The sequence below is a fragment of the Ruditapes philippinarum genome, unplaced genomic scaffold (assembly GCF_026571515.1).
Source record: "Ruditapes philippinarum isolate M1 unplaced genomic scaffold, ASM2657151v2 ctg761_1_1_1_1, whole genome shotgun sequence".
In the NCBI taxonomy this organism is placed as follows: domain Eukaryota; kingdom Metazoa; phylum Mollusca; class Bivalvia; order Venerida; family Veneridae; genus Ruditapes; species Ruditapes philippinarum.
The window spans coordinates 111,023-134,443 of NW_026865114.1; the positions used below are offsets into that span (position 1 = coordinate 111,023).

The 23,421-nt window shown below is 32.0% G+C and overlaps 2 protein-coding genes across 7 annotated transcripts in view; one reads left to right on the forward strand and one right to left on the reverse strand.

The window, feature by feature from the left end:
- The first annotated feature begins 1,457 nt into the window (after positions 1–1,457).
- LOC132727894 (uncharacterized) lies at positions 1,458–9,218 on the forward strand. Of its 2 annotated transcripts, none has more exons than XM_060713495.1 (5): positions 1,458–1,823; positions 5,292–5,360; positions 7,136–7,248; positions 8,569–8,744; positions 8,860–9,218. In XM_060713495.1, exons 1-5 carry the CDS (start codon positions 1,511–1,513, stop codon positions 9,059–9,061), a joined length of 873 nt encoding a protein of 290 aa, XP_060569478.1. In that variant the 5' UTR covers positions 1,458–1,510; the 3' UTR covers positions 9,062–9,218. The 2 variants fall into 2 exon arrangements, with proteins under 2 accessions (XP_060569478.1, XP_060569477.1); XM_060713494.1 differs by having other exon boundaries at positions 1,459–1,823; positions 5,286–5,360.
- A 4,515-nt stretch (positions 9,219–13,733) lies between these two features.
- Positions 13,734–23,421, reverse strand: part of LOC132727892 (polypeptide N-acetylgalactosaminyltransferase 13-like) — a 42,333-nt gene continuing 32,645 nt past the window's right edge. For all 5 annotated transcript variants that reach the window (XM_060713492.1, XM_060713491.1, XM_060713490.1 and 2 more), the window contains one exon: positions 13,734–23,313. In XM_060713492.1, coding sequence (XP_060569475.1) covers positions 23,258–23,313 — 56 coding nt within the window. In that variant the 3' untranslated portion in view covers positions 13,734–23,257. The remainder of the gene's footprint in view (positions 23,314–23,421) is intronic.

The following is a 23,421-nucleotide window of genomic DNA, read 5'->3' on the forward strand; positions in this document are numbered from 1 at the left end:
CGGATCCAATCTTAAAAATTCACCCTCATTTATATTTCTAGTGTCTACAAATACATAACAAATACATATCGTACCCAAATAAGCATCTTTTCATTTACAGTGTCCAATATATATAATATCAAAGGCATCTACAGAGCCCCAATTTCCTTTTCAGAGTCAAAAATATCTATATCAAATGCATATCGTACTCCATTTAGCCGCATTTCCATTTTGAGGGTAAAATTTTCAGAAAGATCCGTCAAACTGTCAAAATATGTAAATTGTAGAAGTCACTATGCATGGTTGAGAACAATACTGATTCTTTTGGACACGACCTTGAATTGTCAATAAATGTACAAAGCTCAAAATTAGACTCAGCTAAGACCTTTTCCACTTTAGGTTTGACAGCTGTGCTCTCGTCTAATAGAATTTAGTATTGTATTTAACAATGTATAATAACCTATTGGTGTTGACTCAAATACGTTTTATACGAGATAACTATACGTTGTTGAGTACAATACTGAATTATAATGGATGAGTACACAAGTGCTATATTGGACGTGACGCTAGCTACTGTTGTATGCCAGTGACATTATGATGTTACTATATATTTATTTTAAACCGAAGCAAACACGATGAACAATATCAAACACTCAAAATCATCAGTGGCGTTTGTATTGCATTAAAAGTAACTTACAAATACAGCCGATATTAATATCACTACACTGATAAATCGATGATGGTGTAAATGAAGAGGCGACTAGATGAAGTAAAATACGAAATTTTCGGATTGATAAAAATGAGCATAGATGCAGTGAAATATATATTAAAGATTGATTATTTTGGCACGGGAAATGAATACGAGGCTTAATTGATAGGAAAAGATAATGTATTTATTTATTAATTTATTTATTTACTTAGTACAAAAGAAAGTATAGATATGTTTTGTGCCTAACAGGACACAGTTCATTAATGATAAGTGTAAAACATTCATCTACATAATTATATACAAAAATTATATACATGATTTGCAATCTCCTTAAGGTTGTCATCTGGATCTCCCATAAACACGGATTATAACTTTATTGTATTATTGTAATTTTAATTATAAGGCTGTTTTACTGCTCATATTATAGATTATCAAGGCCATAAAAATTATGGGGTAAATTTTCAAGATTTATTGTTCAGTTGTCTCCCATATACCGTATAACATATCTTTAATGCTTTTGTTTATCCAAGCGACACGTTATCATAAAATTACAATGCCATTAGAAGCACAAAGTAAAGGAGTGTTAAATTTCACAAAAGCCTGTTTAGCACAGTTAAAAATATCATTCTTTGTAACATCAAGTCTAAATTTTTAAACAAGTCACAGCTTTGAGATTGAAAACAATTGGTTTATTGTAGATAAAAAAATCGTTAACAAAACAATTAAAATGAATTGTTGAACACAAATAATTTCCGTCTTCCTTCTTACTGCTATCCTTTAAGTTTAGTTGCATATTCACTGCGTCGTTGTATAGCATCTAAAATGGTTCAAAAGTGTTTCTACTTTGCCGTTTTTGGCACGGTAGCATTCTTTTTATCAACACAAGTTGGTGGTGATAATGAGCTGGATTCCTGCAAAATATCATCGATGGAACATCTTCTGGATAAAATGATACGCACGGAAACCAAAGTTGAATCAATGTTGAATGAAATTCGAAACATCGAGGAACATGTTCTGTCTATTCTAGAGTATCGTAAACAACACAATCAGAACGTATTGGCACAGATGAAAGAAAGCCATGAGGCTGCTATAGAGAATGTGAAGGCAGAAATAGAAAGTATTAAACCTCAGAAAGGTACGTTTATAATTTCTACAAAATATTGGTTAATTTCGTGAACGACAATTTTCAATGTGTCGGTTATATTCAGGTAACGTCCTAACTATCTTTCTACAAGAACCAAAGAAATAACAACTCTTTTGCGTTTGCGAGAGAAATGCTTATTTATTGTGCACGACTAAATATGTTACATAATTATATTTCACATTTATGTAAACCAAAACTTAGACAATGGAGGAATACACATCCTACTAAACAGTATATATCTAATACACAGATATGAAAATAATAATCTGTATTATTATGTCTTTCAATATATAAAATTTTGATTGACAGATAACATTATCTTGACCCTATGCAAAATTATGAGGTCACGTTAACAAGCATGTTCCGAACAAATTTATGAAAAATGTACTTTTCACAAAATTGATCGCAAATCCGTCTTAGGAATGACAGCCGCCCACGAACAACCTAACCTACTTTGTAGGTGGAAACGTGTGTCCGTGGCATGCACGTTAAAGTTTATTAAAACGTAAAACTTTGAATTCATTCCTCATGATAAAGGAATCAAGGAACATTTCCGAATATGCTAAAAAGAAAATCAATATGACCAAAGGCACTACAAGCCTGATATCATTCTTGAATTTGAATTTGAAATTGCCACGTAAAAAATCTCGCTAGAACTGATTTCAACAATCAATGCCCGCCAAACATAAACTCTTACTCACGAACCGTGACAAACCGGTTTTGTTATACAATGTCCGTAAAGACTAATAATATCTGTCATATTTTGCGGTTCGGATCGGAATATCCGTCCCGAGGTGACCCGCCCATTGGGCGGTAACGAGGCTTGCCGAGTTACCGCCCATGGGCGGGTGACCGAGGGACGGATATTCCGATCCGAACCGCAAACATATGTCAGATATTTTTTCTTGCATATTCTACCATATTCCATTATATTTTAAATTCTTTATCTTTATTTTCAATGAAAATTTATATCATTACAACCGTAACTACTTTCATTTAACAGCGTATGAATTACAAAATCATTCATAACGGTAAAATGACGTCATCTTTATCGTGCCATTGTACAGCACGCGACTCATTTGGAACCCCCCATGCCAGATGAAATTTCCGGCATGGGTAAAACTAACGGAAACGCCAGTCTGATATGCAAGAAAATAGTACTCAACTATACGATGAAACGTTGAGTACTTAAAAATCGTTACGTTCCTTTTGTTCGCCTGTTTCGTAAAATGTTGCCGGCTCGCCACGGCGAGCCGGTATTACGTTAGGATTTTACTGAGAAACAACCTAAAACTCCGAATCCATCCAAAAATTTAATCGAAGCTTAGCTCCCAGCTTTCTACAAAATTTATCTATCAGGGCTAGGATCCAAAATTATTTAATCAAATTTGATCTTATATAGCGTCAAGAAACCTTCAATTTTCACGCCATTTTTAAAAAACAGCAAGTATTGTTTTTAGCGAAAAGATATAATGATGATTAAAATGTTTGTTTTCATGGATTCTTTTCAGTAAATCATATTTACACTGACTTTTGATTTAGCGATTTCACCAGTCCTGTTTACTCTGTAGTAAGTTTTCGTTTGGTTAATTAACATAAACGACACTTGGTTCTGTGCATTGTTTTTTTTTTTTCATTTTCCTTTTTTCCGGTCATTTCATCCTTTCCGGTATTTAGTGTATGTATTTACTGGCCGGGATCCGGGACGCCCGGGATCCGGGATCGTATAAGATAATAGAGGAAAAAACTAATAAACTATATTTGTGTTGATTAATTGTCGTAATGAAAGGCCATTAAACGTTAAGTTTTTTATTGTATGTAATGAAAGTTTAATTGATTTAACTTAGGATATAGATATATTTAGAGCTATTTATTAACAAAATCGCAATACTTATAATTATATGCCTAATTAATTGGAAAAATCAAAGACTATATTCTTGAATTGGTCAAATCCCGGGATCCCTATATGTTTTAATACGATCCCAGCTTTTCTGAAAACAATATTCTTGAACTGTCCAATTCCTGGGATCTCTTTATTTTTTAATATGATCCCGGCTTTTCTGAAAACTATATTCTTGGACTGGTCAATAATAGGATCCCGGCTTTTCTGGCTGAATTGATTGACAACTTGTGTTTACTTAAGGACTTGTATCTGTCACTTATTCCAATACTAAATAACATATTACAACTTAACTTCGTATAAAGAGACATTTTTATGAATCTATTTTTTTTTCTGGTCAAGGTCAACAGGCCATATATATATATATATATATATATATATATATATATATATATATATATATATATATATATATATATATATATATATATATATATATATATATATATTCCTCTTTGTTAAACTGAGAGAACTGGCTTCCTTAACTTTATATGTCACTTTTATTTTGATGTTCGCTGAAGTCTTTTCAGCTAACAGCTAGAACTGTCTTTTTTACATTTAAACACGTCCCTGGAAAGAAATTACGAAGCGAGTCGCTACTAGCTTTTTTAAAAGCTAACCTTGTTACGAGATTATGTTATTAATCTAATTCACGGAGGGGCATCTGATGTCTTCCTCCACCAGTAAAAGCTGGGAAATCGCCGTATGACCATTACAGTTTTGGTGTAACGTAAACCAAACAAAAAATACAGTTACTCTTGCATATATATGAACGCTGTTTAATCAGAAAACAAATGTAAAAATAAGCTAAAAATAATAAGCTAAAAAAAAATAAACAAACTTTTGATGTCTGTTAACAATTTAATCTATATTTTGTAATTTCGAGTATGCCTGGATTTAACTGATTGTCTCGCATGTATTCTCCTCTGAAACCATGTCTTGGCGAGACTGTTTTATTCAGTTATTAAATTTTGGGGATACTTATTTGTAATAAATGAAGACAATGTTTTGCAATTCGTTAGACAGACTTTTATAAACATAATCAGGCTTGCTGTTTTACAAACTCCGCGCACCGGTTACGCTACGACCAGTAACCACAGCCTTCACACAAATCACGTGAAAATGGCCACAGAAATCGTTGAACAAGCCTGTCGGTAAAATTCAAAAAATGAAAAACATTTTTGTCAAGTGTAGAATCGAAATTATCAATTACTTAAATAATTTCTGTTCCAAAAGCGGCCATTGTGCGATATTAAAAATGTTCATAATATTTATGTTTTCGAAATCATCTTTTATTTAAGTTCACATTTAACAACTTGTGGTCTTGAAACATAAGCAAAACCTTGTCTTTTTAAAATAATTATTTAAATTGAACAAATTCATATCGTCAAGATTTTCGACGAAAATGTTGTGATGACAGAGATGTAATTCTGTGAGGGGAGATCACTGCGTGGGCGATTGGCTGTTTTATTGATATCGAATTAATACATTGATTAATTTAAATGGAGGAAGTATAACTACGTACACGATGCTATGTTATGAATGTATTGTAGTTACAGGTCTTGGATCTTCATACGTTCGCTGGGGTCGGACAACCTGTCCAACTGACAATGAATTAAATTACAAAGGTAGGATTTGTTTATTTGTTTAAGCTGAACAAAATTAGATATTATCATACCAATAATTCAATGACCAAAAGCGTATACAAAAGTCTTCTGTTTAAGGTATCATTACACGACTTTTTCATCAGTAATTTAAATTGAAACTACAGTTAAAAACTTTTCTAGCTAGTTTACAATATCATTCAACCGGGACATTTTAGTACCGTGACATAATTAATCAAGTAAAATTATAAAAATCGAATGTAGTTTTTACATATATACCAATCTAAACAATGTTTATTAATTTTGTGAAGTTACAAATAGTGTGACGTGCAGTAACATGTGTTACTAGGAACCGGATAAAATGTGCGTTATTTCACTACCCATCTTAACGTCTCAAAATTTTGAAAAAAATATTTAAATATATTTATGTGACTTAAATTTTTTTGTTTGGTATCACTGTCCAGGTAAATTGAAATATCACGTGTTCTGATTTTGTTCAGAATTATAATTATCCTCAAATTTGTTATAAAATTTCTAAGTTTTTATATGAACTATTTCAACAACAATTAAGTTGACCTCTTTATTTGCTAATATTTGCTTTATTTCCACTTTATTTTACAATTATCTCAATCACAGGTCCGTGATTGTAAAGGGAATTCTTAAACAGTAATCTTTTTCATGCCTTTTTATGGCAATCGTGGCCGCATCTATTGTGTTTTTGTTTAAAGCAATATCATATAATTTTTCTACTTTTTAGCTTAAACTAACTCGGAAGTGTGTACAAACTTCTACTACATTTCTATGTAAGGCGATGCCCGTTTTTTCCTATGCAAATTTCGCATGCGCGAAAACTACCAGTTCCGGTTGATTTTTCATAGCAATGGACGGCGTCGTAAAAAGGTCCATACTTGTACAATTAAAATAAACATAGACTTCCCACAAAAGCTATAATTGATATGCTGAATGTCTGTATATTGTTATTCAAACTAAACTTTGAAAAAATCTGTCTATAAATTTTAATTACAGAATGAGATACAAAAGAATAAAACACAATTATATTGTTTTATGTAATTTATGTAAAATTATGTCGATGGTTTATGTTAATCGTGCACCTATGGATCTCTTCAGTACATTTGAAGCTCGAATAAAATAATATAAGCAATCATTTCGTTTTAAGCCAAATATCAATATATTTTCAAAAGGGTGTGTTTGAATGTATTTAAGCATCGTTCGGTGGTATCACTGCACTTTGAGTCCTTTTAGTCACATATTTTTTATACACATTGCATAATTTGGATAAACCAGAACTCGCGATTGAAATAAATAGTTCGACTTTCAATCTTTATTTCTATCTTAGGTTTACATCAAGTAAACAAAATAAGTATTATTTTTTTATAATTACAGTGAATAATGGAAGACTGCATAAATATTCAAAACAAAAATGGGTATATAGACAGGAAAGTCAAAAGGGAAGAATTTAAATTCCGATTTTTCGAGGAAAAAAAGCTTTGAATTTTACATAACTTTTTAAAACTTACCCTGTGATTATGTGTTATATTGCACATTCTGATCTGCGGAAATCCACATATACTTTTTACAGATGTTCAATTTTGAGATCAATATGCGGTTCCACCCCGTGCATCATAATTTCACTATCGTACCAACGTTACTTCAAAACTTACTCTTCGTTTAATCGTGTTTTTACCATCTTACCATCGCGGGTTCACCATAGATCCATTAAAATTCCATTTTAAGCTCTGATTTTTTAGACTTATAATACTGTTTTAAATATATCCCAGGTTATGCTGCCGGCTCGAATTGGGTAGCTGTTGGAGGAGCAGGAAATTTTCTGTGCTTAACAGAAGAACCACAATGGGGAAGCTATGATGAAAGCCGAACATCTGGAGCTAAGGTTTCTAAATTAATGACTTCAAAATGCGAGTGTTAAACTATGCTAAAGTTTCTTTGTCCCATAAAATCTTCGTCCCTTTTTTCTTGAGGAAATGGAAAATATGACTAACAAAAATATATATTCTACTCGCAAAAAGTTGTTTCGTTGTCGAAAGTAAACATTTACGAGTAGTATACTACCAGTTAGTATTACGGCCAGTGTCTAATGTAGGATAAACAATATATATGAAATACGATGAATAAATGCAAAAACATGTACATTTGTTTGTATTTGGTAATGAATGATTATTATTTAAGATAACACTGTTACAAAATACATAACATTTTTGTGGATTATAAATAATAACTTATGGAAATTAGTATGCACATGCAATCATCAATCAATGTAAACAAAAATACAAAACAAACAAAAAAAAAAACAAAAACAAAAAGAGAACTATATAAATTTCTGTTAAAAAATCAGTTTTAAGTTTTTATTATATAACAAAGAAATTCTCTTTGCAATTTAACAAGACACAATCAACTGCCAGCCTATCGAAATTGACATTTACCTCCATTCTAGACAAATCCACATTAATAATTATTATGAAACGTGACGTAGCAAAATTAAAACCATTCGTGAAAGGCTTAGTGGGATTCAGGGTACCAACTGACAATCGGAACTTCCTGGGCTATTATTCATAATAAGTGTCGTAAACATTATGGACTCTGAAAGCTTTCCATACTGATTTAAGTTTTACTTCTAGATTCTAGATTTTAAAACGAATACAAATAGCGAAAACACGAAAAAAATGTTCTGATTGTTTTGATGTTCTTTCCCTTTTATATCATAGGCAAAAATAAGAACACTGTTGTCACAACAAAAGGTAACCAATGAACGAGCATCTGAACATGATATTTCTATCGCTATCTCTTTCTCGTCCGTTACAATAAGTAAACACAAGCAAAAATAAGCCAATCAATTGGTATGCTCTGGGGTGCGGATAGCAAATATGTATACTCTGACACAGGCCGTCCCCCTGATACCCCTGTGTTTCGATGCCTTTTCTATTACATGTAGCACAACAAATAAATCCTGTATATATCGTATATATCGAATGACACGTTCATTTAGTTTGTAATAAACATAACGGACTGCAAAATCAATTGAAAATACAATTGATGCTGGTAATTTTAATTTATAAATACTTTATGAGTCTGTCATATTTCAAAACTGACAAAAACCCGTCAAACTCCTGTTAAAGTTTAACTAGAATCGACACCAAATCATACCAGCTATGTACTTAAACAAATGAATGTCTAGTTAACAAATTATTTTCAGGTTTACGGGGCTGAATATGAGTTTAGTGATTATCATGCGGATGGCGGTAGTAAGTTTTTTAAAAAGAATCTGAATGACCAAGATGCTCCGTGTTCCGTGTGCCGGACTCCACGCTCCGCTGTTACAATGATCCCTGGCAGACACGACTGCTTCCCTGGCTGGACTAAGGAATACAGGTTTGTTTCTATCATAATAAAGTGGCTCATATTTTTGTCTAGATACTAAACCGTTGGTATTTTACTTTGTTTAAAGTGACTTATCGTAAATGATTTCTTTTTATATTTAATAAAGCGGGTACCTCGTAGCTGGGTCAGAAGTTCACAAGTCTCCCACAGAGTATATATGCCTTGACAGTGACGCTGAAATGCTTAGCAACGGGGGAAGAAGTAACGACGGCAGAGTTATTTACATTGCGGAGGCTGTTTGTGGTACTCTGAGATGTCCACCGTACATACAAGGTCGAGAGCTGACATGTGTGGTTTGTAGCAAATAAACGGCACAAAATGCCATAAGACGTACTGATATGAAAATTTGAATAACGCATGTTATTCGGGTTTTTCTAAATGAAGGACTTAATTATTAAAATACCGTAAATTTTACTGAATGTGTAAATTAAAAGAGATGTATTAAATAGAAGGCACTTAGTTATATTTATTCTTTGTTCATACTTTCATTTACAGATGGCAGCAACAGAAATCTAAATTTAACCACAGACACTTGCTACGTCATTGCTGACTATCTGTAACCGAGCCTTTCAAGTATAGTCTTGCCAACTATATGTCACATAATATATTATGTCACTATCTGTAGTCACACGCTGCTAAGCCTTGTCGACTCTCTGTAGCAACACGTTGCTAGGTCCTTGTCTACTTTCTGTAGCAACACGTTGCTACGTCCTTGTCGACTGTCTGTAGCAACACGTTGCTACGTCCTTGTCGACTATCTGTAGCAACACGCTGCAACACGCTGCTACGTCCTTGTCTACTTTCTGTAGCAACACGTTGCTACGTCCTTGTCGACTGTCTGTAGCAACACGCTGCTACGTCCTTGTCGACTATCTGTAGCAACACGTTGCTACGTCCTTGTCGACTGTCTGTAGCAACACGCTGCTACGTCCTTGTCGACTGTCTGTAGCAACACGTTGCTACGTCCTTGTCGACTATCTGTAGCAACACGTTGCTACGTCCTTGTCGACTGTCTATAGCAACACGCTGCTACGTCCTTGTCGACTGTCTGTAGCAACACGCTGCTACGTCCTTGTCGACTATCTGTAGCAACACGTTGCTACGTCCTTGTCGACTGTCTGTAGCAACACGCTGCTACGTCCTTGTCGACTGTCTGTAGCAACACACTGCTACGTCCTTGTCGACTGTCTGTAGCAACACGTTGCTACGTCCTTGTCGACTATCTGTAGCAACACGTTGCTACGTCCTTGTCGACTATCTGTAGCAACACGCTGCTACGTCCTTGTCTACTTTCTGTAGCAACACGTTGCTACGTCCTTGTCGACTGTCTGTAGCAACACGTTGCTACGTCCTTGTCGACTATCTGTAGCAACACGTTGCTACGTCCTTGTCGACTATCTGTAGCAACACGATGCTACGTCCTTTTCTACTTTCTGTAGCAACACGTTGCTACGTCCTTGTCTACTTTCTCTAGACACTCGTTGGTACGTCCTTGCCGACTATCTGTAGCCACGCATTACTACGTTCAAATTGACTATATGTAAGCACGTTTTGCTACGTCATTGCCGACTATCTGTAGCCACGCGTTGCTACGTCCTTGTTGACTATCTGTAACCACGCTTTGCTACGTCATTGCCGATTATGTGTAGCCACGCGTTGCTACGTTGTTGTCGACCATATTTAGCCACACGTTGCTACGTCATTGTTGACTATCTGTGGCCACACGTTATTACGTCATTATTGGCTATATGTAGCCAAACTTTTACGACTATCTGTAGCCACACGTTGCTACGTCCTTTCCGACTATCTGTAGCCACACGTTGCTACGTCCTTGTCGACTATCTGTAGCCACACGTTGCTACGTCCTTACCGACTATCTGTAACCATTCCTTTTTACGTCATTGCCGATTATTTATAACCACGCGTTGCTACGTTCTTGTCGACTATCTGTAACCATTCCTTTTTACGTCATTGCCGATTATTTATAACCACGCGTTGCTACGTTCTTGTCGACTTTCTGTAACCAACCCTTTTTACGTCATTGCCGATCATTTATAACCACGCGTTGCTTCGTTCTTGTCGACTATCTGTAACCATTCCTTTACGACTTTGCCGATTATTTATAATCACGCGTTGCTACGTTCTTGTCGACTATCTGTAACCAGGAGTAGAAGATCAACGTGAATTAAAAAATTCAACTAATTAAAACCATCAAATCTCAATAAAATACTTAATTGAAACTTGATTGTAAATGGAATTTAAAAAGTCCTACTTACCAGAAAACTTTTATTAGATCTTGATGTGATGGTTAATTGGATTATTTTAATTCATCTGGAAATTAGTTCAAATATGTTTTAGTGTTTGAAATTGTTTGCAGTATTTTAAATGAATCGTAACTCATTTACTTTGGTAAAACGTCTTTAAAAGCCAATAACTGTTTTTCTTGTTTTCCTTTTTCTTCTTAATTTTATGTCTTCTTCTTTGATTTATGTTTAATGAGGGTCATGATCTACCCCCCCCCCCCCCCCCCCTACCCTTCCTGTTAAGGCACAAAAAGTAGCTGTCGTTATCGACCTGACCATGCAACCTGTCACGCCTCTCAATGTCTTGTTGTACAGTTAGTTCGTAGACCTCAAACCACTTGCCTGTCAACGCTGTAGGTTCGAGCTGCTAGAACGTAAACATGGCCATTTGTACACAAACATTTCCTGATTTTTGCAATGGATTCCAAACTTTTTACCATACTTTCACAGAAACGTTCATCAATGCCCATACTGTAGGTTCTTGAAGTCAGATAATTTTCGGTGCGCCAATGACTTTTCTTCCTAAGCTAATACTACTAGTATTAAGAGGAAAACTCTTATTAACACCTATCTAAAAACATTTCTGTACGGACTTAAATCCAAATTTCACAGAACAAGTGCCACCAAGTGCAATTTTTTTATAATTTAAAATTCTGGAACGAGACATGTTTGATATGTATAAAAACAAGAGCTGTCGGTAGGACAGCACGCTCGACTATTCTAAGTGCTTGATAGTAAAAGAGCCTGGATAATGATAAATTTTTTAAGTTGACAAAAGGTCTAATTTTTTGTTATAAATTCATGTTATAGGCCTTAGAGAGAGTTTAATTATACAGTATTGGCTTGACTATTCAGAAGGTAATGTCACAAGGGTGTTTTATTGAGTAAGATAATACTAATTACCTATGAATACATAAATATGACAGAAAAGGTACAAAGGCTTGTTATTAAGATGTTTTATCAAGTAAATCACTGCTTTATTATTATAAAATTGTCCCAAAAAAGGCACAAACCCTTCAGTACTTATTGAGATAACAGCTTACAAGCAAAACTTAACCATGAATTTCTAAGTTGAAAAAGGGGAGAAAAATCAGCCTAAATGCAAGATAGAATTATGGATCTTTGTCAGTGACCTACAATTATGACCCTAAATGCATATGTGAAGTTTTAAATAAATATCTTTAATAGTTATTGAGATATGTAAAACTTGCATGTAAACATTAACCAAGAGACTAAGTAGAAAAGGGGATATGAATTAGCCTTAATGCAAGATAGAGTTATGGAACTTGGTCAGTGACATACAAGTATGACCCTCCAATTATGACCCTAAGTGCATGTGTAAAGTTTCAAGTAAATATCTTTGAAGACCTTTAACCTTTAACCAAAATTTCTAAGTTTCAAAGGGGCAAATAATTCTGCAAATATTGCAGGCAGAGTTATGCAATTTTGCAAACTGATGTTCATTGTTACTATAAAAAAAGTATTTTAAATTTCAATTGAATATCTCAAGCAATAATTGAGATATTTGACTTTACAAAAAAACTTTAACCAAAATTTCTAAGTTCCAAAGGGGCATAATTCTGTCAATATTGTAGGCAGAGTTATCCAACTTGTCAATCTGATGTACCTTGTTACTATAAATAAGTATTGTAAGTTTCAATTGAATATCTCCAGCAATAATTGAGATATTTGACTTTACAAAAAAACTTTAACCAAAATTTCTAAGTTAAAAAGGGGCATAATTCTGCAAATATTGTAGGCAGAGTTATCCAACTTGTCAATCTGATGTACCTTGTTACTATAAATAAGTATTGTAAGTTTCAATTGAATATCTCCAGCAATAATTGAGATATTTGACTTTACAAAAAAACTTTAACCAAAATTTCTAAGTTAAAAAGGGGCATAATTCTGTCAATATTGTAGGCAGAGTTATCCAACTTGTCAATCTGATGTACCTTGTTACTATAAATAAGTATTGTAAGTTTCAATTGAATATCTCAAGCAATAATTGAGATGTTTGACTTTACAAAAAACTTTAACCAAAATTTCTAAGTTAAAAAGGGGCATAATTCTGTCAATATTGTAGGCAGAGTTATCCAACTTGTCAATCTGATGTACCTTGTTACTATAAATAAGTATTGTAAGTTTCAATTGAATATCTCGAGTAATAATTGAGATATTTGACTTTACAAAAAACTTTAACCAACGCAGACGCCGACGCGGACGCCGACGCCGACGCCGGGGCGACTACAATAGCTCTCATATTCTTCGAATAGTCGAGCTAAAAACTAGTCAATGTGCAGCTATTCCTACATTTGTTATAGGAGGAAAACCGACAACTCAAAAGTCTGAGACGTGCTATCGTGATTACTACCGTAGTCTTACTCTTCTGTACATTATTTCAGACACAAACATACTACCCAAGTTGAACCACAGACATCCTGTAAGCTATTTGGAAAGCTTGCCGAAAACGCTGGGGCGGCTCATGGTATGACCTGTGGCAGGTGGTTAAAAAAATGCCACACTTTGCTTTACGTCTGTTATTCATACCATTTCATGATTTTGCCTTTTTCCCTTTCTAAGAAGGCACATATTCCTATAACCGTACTTTAAATAAAATCTATATCTCGGATACACGTTTCAAAAAAGAACACAAGAAGTAAGAATCAACAAGGTATAACAATTTTATCAATTTTACTTTTTCATTATAATGCATTATCAACATTAGATAAGACTCAACAAAGTAATTTGTCTATCCTACTTTTAAAATTACAAAATATCTTCAAAAACAATAAATATATATAACAACAGATATAATTAAATATCCCATGATCCCTCATCTGGTTAACACATAATTAAAACACACATAACAGATTCCCAGTCATTCGATAATAATGTTATTACATCATACAATAATAATGCGCATGCGTGAAATATTAATTCCATTGCCATAACCATACTGTAGAATAAAGATCTATATCTCGAATGCACATTTTATGAATTATTGTATACTTATACCATGTAGATTGAAGATAGTATTACAGTTCAGAGAAAACGTTCAAAGTTGAAGCAGAGAATAAATCTTTAAAGCAGTATGCCTCCAGATTTATGCTAATTTTCATGATTTTTTTAAATGTCTTGAAGAGAACAATAATATCAAGTGAACATGAAAAATAATTTACGCATTGCAAGCGGCACTTAAAATCTACGAAAATTTCCAAAAACAGCACAGAGTATGCAAAAATAGCCCTTTATGTCTTAGTCACACTGTAGAAATATGGTGAAAAAAATACTGCAAAATTAGTCATTAATTGCATATAACATGTATTTTTTTTCTTGAATTTTTAACATTTTTAATATTTTTTTTTAAATCAAAGTACAATTTTCTAAAGGTTGTTATTTTTTCGCTTGAAACATTTTGGCTCATCTTGAGGCATGCTCCTTTAAATTACAGTCTTATTCTTATGATAAAATATTCCAGAATCAACCAGCTGATTACCATGTGACTAAAACATAAAGTAAAATGTCAATCAAAACGTATTCCCTACCATTCAATAATGCATATATCAACCTAACAAATCAAACATTGTCATTGAAAACCAAAGTTTAATTCAAATTAGCAAAATAAATTGTACAATTACACATAGTATAAGCCTTAATCAATACTTTTTGATACCAATATTATAGAAAAATTTGCGCTGAAAAAAATTTTGACAAAGGAGATCAATATTTTGTTACACAAATTATTTTGATAGTAAAATTTGTGTATTCATCACTTCACACGCTTTTATGTTACTAATATACTCAATTAAATAAATTAAATGGAATGCCTAATTAAAACAAAACAAACTCTTTTTTTTTATAATTATTTATATTCTCATCTTCAAGTAATGTAATTGGAAATTTACCCTTACTAGTCTTGATAATTATAACCCTTGAAGAAAATTTAACTATAATAAGAAAATTTAATTATAATAAATCTGGAAAATTTTAATAAATCACACTAAAATATGGAAAATCTTAATAAATTTTCCACAAGCTTTTACTATGAATGCATACATCTTCAGCAGAATATAATATGCTTTATATATATAAAAAATATTAATCAAAATATGCTGATAAAATTTACAACATTTTTAAAAGGTGGGTGGGGTAAAACATATGCTAAGTTTAACATAAAAATAAGTGGTGGGTCTTTCAGCCCTGCATAGGGAAGAGAGCGCTGATAGTTTTATTGGCAGTGATATGCAAGTCATGCAGAAAGGTAGAGAAGCAAGTTTGATAGCTGATGTACAAATTATATCATTTTGTCTAAAAAAATCAGTATTTCTTGAACAAACAAATCTATAAAAATCTACATTTTATACATGGGGCTAAATTTTTTCAAAAAATATTTCGAATGGTTGCTTGTGATTCATATACTGACAGCTTGGTGTGAAAGGGTTGTAACTCCTTCTTTACTTAATACGAGTTACAACCCTTTTGCACCGGTCAACAAATTTATGACTTATTTATGTGTATTTAAGTCATTTATACAAAAAAAAATTAGTTCATACATTGGAAATATCATAAACACATATCAGCTGTTCATTTCAAACCTAGAAACAGGACATATTTCATAATACACATAAATGACATTATTAACTTAGCAAACAATAATACTTCTCTAGTGGGGATTTCTACCAACTTGGAATCAGAGGTAGAAGTTAAGGTCACATTCACTCACTCATAACAAAGTATCACTTTCATAGATATATATACACAACAATTAAAAAATAAACCGAAAACTAATTTTTTACCTATCATCTATTTTAAATAAACCAGACCAGTTTTCTTTCACACTATGTCAAAAACCCCTGATGTCAATTCATTAACCTTACACTATGATAAATATTATACATTTGCTAAAATCACACTTCAATAATTTTAATATACTTTAAATAAATAACTGATTTTTATTTCTCTCATAATCATTATACGGGTTTCATTGAATTAAAGCAAGTTTATTATAACAAATAATGCATACTACTATAGTCTATAGCCAATAAATAATAATTCTGTTACAACAGTAAAATATCTTTACAATATAAACTCTAAAATCTGAAACATTTACAGGCAAAAATAGACTGGGAATCAACAATTTCTTATCTGTTCAATAATTCTGGGCCTATTTTTTGGTAATTCGTTTTTTGCTAAAATCTTGGGGCAAATATTTCTGTACTTGTACTTAACTTGCTGTCACACAATAGTCCATGTGGTCTATTCATAAACGAGAGGACATTTTTAAAAAGGTAGAGTATTTTCTAAATATTTATGTGTTCACTACCTAATTTAAACTACATTAAAATCCACTTATAACTATATTCAGGGAACCAACAAATTTATAATCATCCAGACATTGCTATATCCAAGAGACAACCAATTGGAAAACAAGAGTCAGAACAGCGGCAGCAGCATCGTTAGAAGTGGTGTATTGTTACAAGCCATATTATTATAATTGCAGTTCACTGTATGTTCTATTTATAGAAATAAAAAATTTTAAGAACAATGATGACAAGTACATTCAAATGTTAACAGTATACATGTATACCCAAACACCTAAAAATAAAGATAAAAACAACAATCTATACATTTTCAAAAGGCAAGGGCTTGTAGTCATGGGTAGTGTAATCTCAGCAGCGAGTGTTAAAAGCACTAATGTAAATTTACAGTGATTTTAATTAATACCTCTATAATAATGTGTTATTCTCCTAATTATCATTAAGGTGCAGAGTTGTAACGTTAACAAATAGCGTGAAACACTTAAAATACTTTGTACAATAGTTTGAATACATACAATTAAAATAGAAAAGATAGAAAAAATAATCACTAAGGGTTATTCAAGGAAGACACAAAATAGACCCGTGACAACACAAAGGCAGAGTATCTTATTTTTGGTTCATTTTTCTGGGCTTTCTAACATGTTTTTCAGTTATAAACCACAAGGCAGTAATTGTTGCTGTGAATTACTTTTCCAAACCTTTTTTCTTTTGAAGGAAGGGGTGATATTTAGAAAGTTAAATTACCAGCAATTTGTGACAAAATCCTGAAGTCAATAATTAATCATATAAAGCACCAATATGCACACTTAAATTGCGTAAATACATTTTAAATCTAATACTTCTAGCATATCAATCATTCATACAATAAGCATTCAAGGTTAAATTAATTATTTTATAATATAAATAAAAGGCTGTCCGTAAGACATGGTGCTCCATTTTTCTCAGTGCTTGACAGTTAGAAAAGGGGCATAATTCCTGTAAAACGGTAACACAGAGTTATGGGATGTGTGCCTATCATGTTAGATAATCACAGACAAAACAAGTGTACCATGTTTAAATTGACCAACTATAAACTGCCATTTCAGACATATCCCAAATGGAACATTTTACAATACAGTTACCTTGAACACATTATCTAATTGCTAGAATATGAAAAGAAAGATCAACAAGGAAGAGTGTCAACAATCATTGAACACAGTAGCTCTCAACCAGATAATAACCATATACCAAGCTGTACAAAACAACACCAACTAACTTCAGCAATCATATTAAAAAATCTATCAGAGTAACTCAATAACTGATAATATATATGGTCAAGTATGGTCAGTAAGAGATAAAACTAACTCTCTCTCAAGCTGTTATGAAAGTAAGCTTTTCTTTGTTTGACTTTAAATTTGAAGTCACACAAGACCAAATAGAATCATATGCTTCAGTTTAAAGGGACCACGAAGTTTATTAATTTTTGGAATTGATTATTGGCACCATAATTTGCATGTTTTATTTGTTTGTTTGGTTTAACGGTGCACCAACACATGCCAAGTCATATGGCGCCAAACAGGAAAGATGATTTTCGCTAACCTTGGTTGTTTCAAACTTCAAAGAAACACCAGGGTAAAAACCACTTCACCTGCTGGAGCTAAGAAATGCATAGACTCCAGTAATTCAAAGCCCATTTAGTCCCCTCTTACGATCACACAAGGTTCCATAATTAAATGAAATCGGAGAAAATCTTGATTCTATATAAAGTAACAAATGATATTTGGTATTAAGTGTATTATACGTACATACTATCACCATGCATTCTCAAATGAAGCAACAAAATAGCATAATAAATTTGTATAGTTAGACACTTATATGAAAAAAAAAATTATTTTAACAGCTCAAAAAGAGGTACTTAGCAAGAATAATAGTTTCAAACGTTAAATTTTGCACATACTAGTAGCATCTAACTATTTAAGTTGTTGACCTACTCTTCGTAGTAAGGCATAGTGTTTATCCAGAAAGATGCAATGTGATGCCATAGATGATTGATTAAATAAATGCTTCTGAGGACAGTTTATGCGAAAAAGACTGGCAGAAATTCTCATATTCAAGCATTCTTATCGGGCCAAAAAAAAAGAAAGAGTAGAGCAGAGACTAAAACTTTGACTAGAGCAGGAAATAATTGTGAAGTAACCTTTATATAAATGAAAATAATGAAAAACTAATATACAGCATAACTAAGAAGATAAGATAATGATCAAAATTAATTAATGACTTACATTCAGACTGCACACCTAATGTTTTTAGCATGTTTCTTTTTTTTGTTTGCTCTCCTTTTATATTATGGAATTTCATTTCAAAATTTAGTGATTTGATTTACATGATATTAAATGTATACATACCACATTGTCTTATAGAAGTTTCTATTATATGCTTTGAGGTTTACTGGTTTTATAAAAAAAAATTACAAAAGACCATAAATCAACATTTGATTGGTTAAATTGAGAAGCGACATGCTTCTTTATATAGTGACAACTTTGTAAACTGAATGTTTGTATCAAAACTACAAATGACTTGTAATTAAGCAGGTTTTAATTAAATAGTCATAGTTTAATATTTTTGTTGTTTCAAGATATGCATTTGACAAACCACAAATTTGAAAACAAAAAAAACAATCAAGACAAAAAACCCAACACTCACTTCTTTTTAATTTCCAATGCCTGGTACAAAAAGTTATATATAAGGTATATAAGTTTCACTGTAACCTCACAATAAATAATATATCTTTTATTTGTGACCCTTCTATATATATCTGAGGTAGATAAATCATGTCTTATTTATTGGTCGTCTCTGAAAATTGATAAAAATTTAATGGTATACACTGAAGTGAATATTGTATCAAGTTTAAAGCTAATATTATGGTCATGAAAATATTTTAACTTCCACTTTCTTTAAAAAGAAAATGAAATAAAACTAAATATTATTTGTATATTGGTAATCCAAGGCATTAAAAACATATAAAATTTCTATTAATACGAGTAGTATGTTGAATTTCTGGAAGTAAGTTATATGACAAAAGAATGCAAGAAAATGCTTAATGTAAGTATATTGCCTAATTATTAATAATTACTTATTAAAAAAGTTTGTTATATAATTAACAAGAGTAACACTTGCACAAAGTCTCTTACCAGTTAGACAGTGGTATTGACTTTAACAAATAATGTAAGCTAATGAAAGTGTAAAACACAAGAATCATGTAAACTTGTAAGGCAAAACCTATCACCCTCTGGGACATGGGCCAATTTTGACCATAATTTCTAAAATTTTGATCGAGATCCACTTGACAATATTTCTTGTTCTTAGTGTTTCAAAGATGAAGAATTTTAAGGCTTTAACTATAAAAAAATATATTAAGAAAAACCCATGATGCCCAGGGTAGGGCCAAATTTTACCCAAATTTTACCTTAAACTGGTGCAGGGCCTCCAGATGATATTATCACAAATCAAAGCCTTGGGTCTTGTAAGTTTCAGGCAAAAGGATTTTTTAAATGTTATTTTTGTAATCCTTTTTTTTTTTAGATATGACCTACTTATGCAACCCACCAGAACAATTTTGAAATGAGGCCATCAATGCATTATGCTGGTTCTGTTTAGTAAAAATACTGTGATCTGTTTCACAGTAAATGTTGTCTAAAGAAATTGTTGAAGTGGAACTCAACTTTGCACATTGGACAGAGGGCGATCACAAGAGCTAAACAAGAGCATTTTGTGCTAAGGTGAACTAAAAAATAATACATTTAACAGGTTACATGTAAACTTCTGACACAACAGTAAGTTTTTTAATCTAACACTCATATGCCATTTACCCTGTCATGTACAGAACATAATTATTCATCTAAAAACAAACAGCTTATGTACCTAAATATACATATTAATGAACAATTCTTGTCCCCTTTACATACATGGTATATGGCCAATGCAAGCAAAATAAAACCTATTACAACTTACAACAAAATTGTTATTTCGTTATGAAATTCCAGTCGCATAAAATTACATTTTTACATAAATGCATAATTTGACATATATAATAAATTAATGAAATTACTATTTCTTAAATCAGTCAGCTGTTAATTTCATACAATAAGAAAATACAATTCTGGCAAGACTGGGTTCAAACTGACAATACCATGTTTTATAACTGGCAAAACAATGCTTTCAAACTGACAATACCAAGTTTTATAACTGCAAAACAATGTTTTTAAACTGACAATACCATGTTTTTTAACTGACAATACAATGCTTTCAAATTGACAAAAAATACTGACATAGGGGAATCAAAGCATTGCCAACTGGCAACAAAATTTTAATAAACTGACAACATAATGCTGCAAACTGGCAACACAAAGATTCCTAAACTAGTATAAATTCAGACATCCTGACAAAAGGGTGTTGTCTGCTGACAACAAAAGCTGCATCTGAAATCACAATGTTCTCATTCTGACAATAAAACGCTACAAGTTAGCAAAATTACTACTTTAAAAGTTTACATATTTATAACACAAGGGACAATTATGACAACTTTGACACCCAGTGCAACCAAACTGACAATAAAGTGTTTTAAGATTTACCAACACAATGGTTTACTCCACCATCATACAAAACATACATGTAATATCCATGGATCAGTGCGAAACAGATATTACTCCTACATTATGTAATATGAGTTACAGCTATTTCGCACCAAACCCTCGATATGCATAGCATATTGTTACATATAAATCTTACATTAGAGACAAAATGCATATGAATCATGGATGGAAACTTGTTAATCAAAGACATTAGCCTTTTTCATGGTTCCTTGGTTTATTAAAGTAAAAAGTTATATGCACTTTTAATTTTATGAACCCTGTCTAACTGACAAAGACACAAAAAACAAAAGTTGAATAAGAATTACTTAACACACATTTGTACATACTTTGTAAGTTGCATTTAAAATTGACCAACAATTGAACAGTATACAAATGTAAGGACATTGAATTTAACAGTGCTTTCAAAAGAGAAAATATCTTTAAATCTAATATTTAAATCTAATAATTACTGGAATTACGCCTGCATTGTCAATATTAAATCCACATCAATGATTTAATAATCAACTAAACATTGTTGTTATTTTTTTTTTCTTTAACACAGCTTTTATGATGCTTTTAAACAACAAAATCTCAATAAATAAAAAACATCAATAACTTTTTACCCATTTTTCAGACTACATACAAATCCTTAACAGTTCTACATACCCAGTTTAATATATATATCATTTTATAAAATCACAGCAAAATGTTTAAACATTACTGTACACTAAATCAGCAGTATTAATTGCGCTGCATTTGTTAAAAGACTAGGAACAGTTTTGTTTCTTGTTTGCTAAATTAATATCCTTATTAACATTTATTAATATTAATATCAAATCCAAATACACATTTTCAAAAATATTTACCCCTTATGGTTAAGTTGCAGTTCATTTTTATAGTAAATGAGTTTTAATCAACCTTTTTATCAGACATCCTTTTACTAAAATCAAAAACTAAGATAAAAAATAAATACATGTAGTCTTGATTGGGCCTTTTATGAAATCTAAATCATTCTTTTTTTAAAATTATTATTAAAGATTAGAAAGGACTGAATATTTTTAAATAACTGTGAACCTTTAATCTGCTTGAGTAGAAAGTGATCACCCTTTGCCAACAGTATAGAGTAAGACAAGCTAAGAGCCAAACCAGTTTGCACATCTTTGCAGACAGATCACAGACTCTTTAGTGCTGGTAGCTCAATGTTTTGGTATCTTGAATTTGAAATCCCTGAACAGCTGTGGACTGTTTCTAATTCAAAGATGGTCAAATCCATTATACATATTCAGCATGTTAAGGGTTAATATTTGAATTTTTGGAATATGACTAAAGTTTGTAGCTAAATATCAAATTAAGACATGTATAAAATTTTCCCTTGCTCAAATTCTCACTGGTTATTAAAACTTGTTTCCTGTCTTTTATCATTAAAAATATGAAGTATAAAACCTATACAGTATTTCTGTATATAATTTTTCATTCCATTCTTCAAAAACTCCAGTTTTCATGAATTGTTCAAAATTGTTTCCTGCCTTTCCATCATAGAAATATGAAGTCCAAAAGCCCAGTCAAAATAAAGAATTTGATTGGTCAATCATGAATCTCAGTATCAAATCTGGGAACAATTGTATGCATGGCCATTCTGCACCATTACCTTCTATATTTCTTTTTCATTCTTCAAATTATGTTATCAACTTATTGCATTAGCTAACATATGGATATTTTCCTTTTGCATAAACATTTTTAACTCTTATATATAACACTATCAGCATTTGCTATTAACCATTAACAAGATATATATACATAAATCTAAAAATACATTTCTTTGTCTATAAATAGATTTCCTCTTCTATAAATAGATTCTGATTCTATAAATACATCCTTTATCCATCAGATTCAGCATTCATCACAGTGTCATTTAGCACTTGAAATCAGAATCATACAATCAACTCTTGCCGAGACCCAGCCCTTGCACTGAATTTTCATCAAGACGAAACAGCAGAACTGTGTTTTCTGCATTCTTCCTTGTGAACCATAAAATATAGACATTCTTCAATATGAAAACTGTTCGATAAATAAATCATATTACTGTTGATATCAAATTTATATATACATATAAAATGCACCATTAAAATATGTTGTGGTCTGTTCTTAATTAACACTTTACGAATTGCACGTGTCTTGCTTGACGACTAGGTCAGGTGACTATCTTTGGTCGAATTTAACATCCTCTTAAACTACCTCACATGGCCTCAGTTTTTCACAGTCTTGGTTATTCACATTTTCATATCTGTTAATACCCACTTTTGTCCATCAGTCCCATCACATGGCCCTGAAAAATGTGAAACAAAATTACAATGTATAAAAAAAGGCAACTTCATTAGCAGTTATTATAAGACAGGTTGGTCGTATGATACTATCAGTAAATTGCAGGTTATTA

Coding starts and splice junctions, on each gene's coding strand:
- LOC132727894 (XM_060713494.1), top strand. CDS start 1,511: ATGGTTCAAAAGTGTTTCTACTTTGCCGTTTTTGGCACGGTAGCATTC. Junction 1,824..5,285: donor AAGTATTAAACCTCAGAAAG/GTACGTTTATAA, acceptor AATGTATTGTAG/TTACAGGTCTTGGATCTTCA. Junction 8,745..8,859: donor GGCTGGACTAAGGAATACAG/GTTTGTTTCTAT, acceptor TATTTAATAAAG/CGGGTACCTCGTAGCTGGGT.